Below are 7432 nucleotides of genomic sequence, written 5' to 3'. Positions count from 1 at the left end.
TTCTTCCCTCACTCGTGAACAAGACCCCGAGATACTTAAACTCCTCCACTTGAGGCAGAAACTCCCCTCCAACCTGAAGAGGACAAGCCACCCTTTTCCGGTCGAGAACCATGGCCTCGGACTTGGAGGAGCTGATCCTCATCCCAGCCGCTTCACACTCGGCTGCCAACCGCCACAGCGGTCCCTTTAAAATAAATTTTAAAGAGTCATAAATGTTCAGTTTCAACAAATCTGTGGGAATGTCACCTTTATTCAAAATGTCAAATACTTTTACAGACGAAATATCATGAAATCTATGTTATTTTTATATACGTCATGGCTTTATGGTTACGTTTATGAAATAAAAAGCTGAGGTTACAACTTTCACTGGCAAATTTAGTCCAAAGCTTTAAGCTTAAACATTTAAATCCAACAGCATAAAAGCTTTAGCCTCTCTGGAAGAAGCATATTTATCAGGTGAACATTTAGGCCAGGGGTCTGCAACCTTTACAGTCCAAAGAGCCATTTTTGCCCTCAGTAAGTCTAAATAAAACTCATTCAGAGACACAAATGTTGCACAACAAAAAAATCTTTCTAAATATCTACTATTGGAAATTTGTTGTCATTTTTCAAGAACCACCATTTTATTTAGATTTATAGTTTTAGGTTTTAATATAAAGGAAAAACAAAACTTTTATGGGATGTTGATATTAAAATTATGAAAAAAATAAAAGCACATAATTTTCAATCTAATGAAAAGAAAAATAAAATTCAATGCAACTATTCCATGAAAAAACTGCTAAATTCTGCATTTGTTATTTTACGTATATTTAAAAACATTATTTGGTTCTTTATCATTTTTAGCAAAGTTACTGAGCCATTGTGGACGGTCCAAAGAGCCACTTGCAGGTTGCAGACCCTTGACTTAGAAGGTGTAGAATGAAAAATACAGCCCATGGTTTGTCTTTGGTTTAAAACCTTGTAATTGTTTTTAAATGATGGTTGAGTTTAGGGTGTGTGGAAACCCTGAGCTGTTAATCCATCATGGTTTCCTCCCCAACGGATTCCAGATGTTTTAGGACCATCTCCCATCAGTTTTAAGGCGGTGTTGTTGATCAGAAGATTCTGATTGTTTTCTGTGTTTCACATGTCACAGATTACTATTATACTGCATCCCAGCACATAACATAAAGATGTACAAAAATACCTTTTTATATTGGAAGGATTTTCATTCATACAAACTCAGAAGTAAACAAGATCAATGCCGCAGAAGACATCTTCTCGCACCATGCCACAAAATCCCTCTGTATCATGTGTTAAATGATAAAAACTTAAAATATCTGACCCATGGTTACATTACAGAGGGGAACATTCAAATGCGGACATTAACTTCAGTATCCCTTCATGGAGATGGAAGGTCCTCCAATGCTGTCGTGACGTTTGACCTGATGGATCATGAGGAAGGAGATGAGCAGGCCCAACAGCTGGAAGGACAGGTAGACAAACAGGTGGTCAGTGAAGGAGACGGGTGACTTTAGGCAACAACAAGGAGCAGGTTTCTGTTATAACCAGCATGTCTTTCAGGAGGTGGTTATATTTCCTGCCAACATCTGATTCTTCATTTGGACGGTAATCTCAGATTTTCCTTTAGGGAGAAGATGTGGTCATCTTCTATTAGGTTGACAGTTGGATAAGCTGTTACACGTCTCTATGAGGACATAACTAAAGAAAGTGTTTGCTTTTTTATTCAGAATTGAATTTATCCTTACACTGATCAGGCATAACATTATGACCGCCTGCTTAATAATGTGTCGGTCTCTTTTTTGTTGCCAAAACAGCCCTGACCCATGGAAGCATGGACTCTTTGGTATCAAGCAGCAAGAATTTAGCTACGGAGCATTTAGGTCCTGGAAGTTGCAAGCCGGGACCTCAGTAGATTTGACTTGTTCTTTCCCATTGCATGATAAACTATCGTCTGGAGGTTGATAATAACATATTTTTACAATATTTTAAATGAATATACATGTACACAATACGCCACAATCATTCATAGTATGGTAGAAGCAATAGTATCCCTTATGTTTGAAAACACAGTTTAAATCCCAATAAATGATAAAACTCTGCCACCTGTTGATGGAAAAGGGTACCTGCAGCTTGAAATGCAAAATCTAGGAATTATTAAAAGTAGTTTTAAAGTTCTGCTGCATAGTCATATGCTGATAAGCAATGAGAACATAAAAGAGAGTATCAGTGGGACTTACTGCAGTGATAGCAAATCCAAAAAGGATTCCCAGGGTAATCTTGAAGGCAATGTCAATATAATAAAAGATGGTATCGCTGCAGGGCTGCAGAGGAGATGGTGGGAAATAAAACGAGGGTTAATGTATCTAAACATGACCAGAATATGAAGTAATGGTGTTTGCACTGAGTGATCTAAATTAATACCTTGGAATAGATTTGAGTCGGTCCTGTGTATCCCTGTAAGAAAGCAAGAACATTTTAACAACAATCTTCTGAGACTTGCAGATAAAGCAACTGGTGCTTTTGAGAAAACAGAAGAGTTATACAGAAACCTAAAATCAGGTGAAACTAGAGGTTAGAGTTTGCTCATGAAATCTGGCATTGGTGTGAAAAAGCTGTGTAATTAGCAAAGCTGTGAGCAACCCAAAGTTTAAAGAGATGCGGTTCTGGTAGAAGCTGGCCATCCACTCATCATAGACACAATGATCACGTTAATTTAGGTCTTTTAATTATTATTTGATCCATTGTTTGCCAGGGACAAGTCACATAAACGAGAGTGATTTTTTTTTTTTTTTTATGACATGATGCACTAGTTTGAATTTATTTGGGATTTTCTGAAATTCGTACCAGGTCAGAATTATGAATTCAGACTTAAAAGTATACATGCAGCCCAAGTAACACGTGATCCTATGGCAGCTTTCTCCTTGACATCAACAAGCTCCTGGCAGGCATCATTCTGGCTGGATATTTGACCTCTTTTTTTGACGTAGTTTACAAAGTTTAATCAACGCTTATGCTGGAGGTTTGGAAAGGTTGTTCCAGAAGTCCAGAAGTGTCCCAGCAGTTCATGACAGGCTCTGAACCAAGGATCTGTCTATCTGCAGTGGTTTAGACCTCTAAGAGGCCTTCAAGAGACTTTCCCGTATGGGTAAATCTACAGTTCTTCCTTGAATCCCTTTATCACTCAAACTATGAGTGCTGACAAACAAATCCTTGACATATTGCCAGAGAGAAACCACCAGCTGCAGCTGGAAGTAACCCAGAAGTTACCTAGATGTCAAGTTAAAATAAATGTTATCTTTAACATTTTTTATGCCTATGATGAGTGGAGGGAAAAGTCTTTCCAGAACTGTATATCCTTTTGAATATCTGGACACCAAATGTTGATATAGTCAAGACTTTTTTGCTTAACGTACTGCAGGTGTGGATTTACACTCAGGCCTTCCAAATGGTCCATTAGTATCCCTGCATTCACAGGAGGAAGGTATTTCTGTACCCCAGTCCTCAGCACTGACCACTCCACAGCACTGCCACTGCAATCACAGATGGTTTTTAAATAACTTAAATGCAAGATGTGCCACAACATAAATGCATTCTGTAAATGTGTTCCTAAGAATTCACTGAAATCTTACAAATTCTTGGAAGGACGAGAGCATTTTCTTTGAATCTTCGTTTTTCATGATGGGATCAGCAAATTCTTTGGATGCATTTACATAGTTTTCTTTCATCTAAAAGGTGACAAAAAGACATATTAGAATAATCCCAGACTGTAGTTTTTACTGCACCACCAGACATTAGCAGCAGATTATTACCGTGTTTCTGAAAACAGCCACAACTGTTCCAAAGATCAGCATGATGATCATTCCAACTACCATGAAACCTGCAAACTGCACAAGAAACAAGTTCAGTCAGAAGTTTCCAACTCGGGATTTCTTTTCTCTGTACTACTTGGACTCTTCTGCGTACTATTTTAAGGAAAAGGTCCTTCTCGGAGCAGGCGGCGAAGATTCCCAGAGAGGAGATGCCAAAGATGCCGATTGCAATCACCCAGATCCAGCCTACTCCCGGGCCTCCGAATGCTGACATCTGATTGGTTAGGACACAAATAATGAGTTACAGTAAAGCTTGAACTAATTTATTACATTAAAAAAATCCAGAAACATATTCTGTTATATGTTGCATTGTCTTCATATGGATTCTACTGTTTCTATGGAGGTCTTCCTGTGGTCACTATGTTCACCAGTGTTCACCACGTGGACCAAAATAATCACGATGAAAGTGGCCACATGCATTGCAGATGTAAAACAAGAAAAGGATTCTGTCGGTGCACCTTATTAAAAGAAAAGCATCCAGGTTCCACATTTTAGGGGTTTTATTTACAGAGAAAGCTCTTGCTGTATATCACTAGTTTAATCAATCAGTTATATGCATCTGTGGGTTAGCCCAGGTCAGCTTTTAAGTAAAGGTAGCTCGATATGTGTGGTTCTTTTTACTACAAAATTAAACTGAAAGATGTATTTATTATTTTCAGATGACTTTAAACAACATTAATGTGATATTTCTTTTTTTTTTTTACCTGGAATGCCAAAGCAGAGGCCTTCACTGCCACAAATATCAGCAAACATCCGACGATCTGGGGGCAGAATTAAACAAAATTAAACACAAATAAACTAATTTAAAAAAAAATGTCATGCTTAATATTTAAGGGAGCCTCAAACTGTTTAATTTAACCTCACAATTTTAGGACAGGAAGCAGAGAACATATGAAGGGAAATTATTCTGCGTATATTCATTTTTTTAACGCATTTATTGTGATATAATGCAGGACACTAGAGGGAGACAGAGAGCCAGAACTGGACTCCTGTCTGACGCACCTTCAGAAAAGGCTGCAAACGCAACACGCATAAAATATGATAAATAAACAGTTTTTACTTGTTTTAACAAGATCTGGGTCAAAATATCGAAAGGTATAAGAATTTAATGTAATTAAAGAAAGGGGCAGACATGATAAAAGATGATTATTTACAAAAAAAAAATAAAGTATCACTAAAATAACTAAAATAACACTTTTTTTAAGTCTTGGCGTGACATTCTTGCACCACTAAAACGACTTTTTAAACATTTCTTTAATTGTTCACAGCTGCTCCGAACTATTTGTTTCTCTTTTTGTTTCATCTGAGCGGGAAACAAAAGAACATGGTGTCTTGAGCAGAAAGCAGAAAAATTCAATTAAACGGAAAAAAGGCATGGAGGGGGTTGATGGGCGGACTGTAACCGGACACTCCCCACCCCACATTATTACTGTTACTGGAAGTGACTGTTTCCTGGACCAAACTTTACAAAATTATTGACCAGAACTAAATCTCTTCTGTTCAATCATATGTAACTCCTCACTCTGAAATAATAAATTAGCTGTAATTAAACTCTATATAATCTATATATATATATATATATATATATTTTTTTTTTTTAAAGAACAGCTTGTACATTTTCCATTCCCCTGTTAGAAAAATGTTTTACTATTATTCCAATGCAGAATAATTCGCTTAATAACAGAAAAAGTTCAATCTAATCCAGAATAGTTTAAAACTGCAGCTTAAAAGCTAAAAACAACACGTTGTGTCTTTTTGTGTAATTTGAAAAGCAATCTACTGTTTTTTCTTGTTAATTAACATGTTTAATAAAAAGCTAAATGAGCTTGGAAATTAAATTTCTTCTTTTTTTAGAGAACTAAACAGGAAAAAGTTATGAAAATAACTTTTACTTACTGCAAACAGCACATTGAAGAAGATAAAGAGGCACTTGAGGCATCCGTTTATTTTCCCCATCTTTGCTTTTCACTTTGACTTCAGGGAGAAGAAGAAGAGTTGCAGGGATGCAGTTTGGTTGTGATGTGCAACACCGCCTGCAGAGAATCTGATTGTGATGCATGTAGGCGGTGGGTGAAGGGGTGCAACAGCCAATCAGCACAACCTGCCCAACCGGAAACTCATCACAACAGGATACCAAACAGGGTGGAAGGGAAACTTTTTCTTTTATGCACGTTGGCAAATTTATTATTAAGTAACAATAACTAACAATTAACTCTTAACTAATAGATATTTATTAGAAGGGCGTTTATCATTAAGCAATGAAGTAAGTAAGTTAGTGAACAATGAACTAACAGCCCAATAATTAAATATCACCTCTTAAATAAACTGTGGCTGATAAATGTTAATTAACAGTAAAAATAAATATCCAATCACTGGCCACGACTTATTAGGAAACAGTATTAAGCAGTTCATCATTGGTTATACTGAAACAATAACTAATAATACAATAAAAGGTTTTTTTTTCTTGCTTATTGCCTGTCAGTTACGGTAAATAAATGATTATATAATATAAAAAAGTTGTAAAGCATTCAACTAACCATTAATTATATATATTGCTCTGATGTAATACTGTTTTCTAAAACTATTTTTTAACAGTGTCCTGTCCGGCAGAGTAACGCTCAGAATTGTCTGAGTGCCAAAAAAAGCCCAACAGATTTACTTTCACAAGTGGAGCATTAGGGCCAGCACTTTAAAGACCCTAGTCCTTCCCCATGGCCTCACCGAACTCCTCCCAGGCCCGAGTTTTTGCCTCTGGCACCGCCCGGGCCGTGGCACGCTTGGCCTCACGGTACCCGTCAGCCGCCTCAGGAGTCCCACAAGCCAACCACAGCCGATGGGACTCCTTCTTCAGCTTAACAGCATCCCTTACTGCCGGTGTCCACCACCGGGTTCTGGGATTGCCGCCGCAACAGGCACCGCAGACCTTACAGCCGCAGCTACGGGCAGCAGCATCGACAATAGATGCGGAGAACATAATCCACTCGGACTCTATGTCTCCAACATCCCCCGGGATCTGGTCAAAGCTCTCCCGGAGGTGGGAGTTGAATACATCCCTGGCCAAGGGCTCCGCCAGACGTTTCCAGCAGACCCTCATTATGCGCTTGGGCCTGCCAAGTCTGTCCAGCTTTCTCCTCCTCCAGTGGATCCAACTCACCACCAGGTGATGATCAGTGGACAGCTCAGCCCCTCTCTTCACCCGAGTGTCCAAAACATGCGGCCGAAGGTCTGATGATACGACAACAAAGTCGATCATTGACCTCCTGCCTAGGGTGTCCTGGTGCCGAGTGCACTGATGGACACTCTTATGTTTGAACATGGTGTTCATTATGGACAATCCGTGACTAGCACAGAAGTCCAATAACAAAACACCACTCGGATTCAGATCGGGGAGGCCATTCCTCCTGATTACGCCTCTCCAGGTGTCACTGTCGTTGCCCACGTGGGCGTTGAAGTCCCCCAGCAGAATAATGGAGTCCCCGGGAGGGGCACTATCCAGCACCCCCAACAGGGTTGCCAAGAAGGGCGGGTACTCCGCACTACTGCTCGGCCCATAGGCCGAA

At 39.1% G+C, this 7432-nt stretch overlaps 1 protein-coding gene across 1 annotated transcript; it reads right to left on the bottom strand.

Annotated features, from left to right (window-relative positions):
• Positions 1-230: 230 nt before the first annotated feature.
• LOC124882627 (tetraspanin-8-like) lies at positions 231-5924 on the bottom strand. The gene is made up of 9 exons (XM_047389064.1): positions 5769-5924; positions 4577-4633; positions 3967-4086; positions 3813-3887; positions 3633-3728; positions 3417-3533; positions 2425-2457; positions 2241-2324; positions 231-1463 (listed from the first exon to the last, which is right to left on the bottom strand). Exons 1-9 carry the CDS (start codon positions 5826-5828, stop codon positions 1371-1373), a joined length of 735 nt encoding a protein of 244 aa, XP_047245020.1. The 5' UTR covers positions 5829-5924; the 3' UTR covers positions 231-1370.
• Positions 5925-7432: the final 1508 nt, after the last annotated feature.

This window comes from Girardinichthys multiradiatus, chromosome 17, assembly GCF_021462225.1.
Source record: "Girardinichthys multiradiatus isolate DD_20200921_A chromosome 17, DD_fGirMul_XY1, whole genome shotgun sequence".
Classification (NCBI taxonomy): Eukaryota; Metazoa; Chordata; class Actinopteri; order Cyprinodontiformes; family Goodeidae; genus Girardinichthys; species Girardinichthys multiradiatus.
Note: the sequence above shows the minus strand (reverse complement) of the source record. Positions and strands in the feature narration are given on the sequence as shown.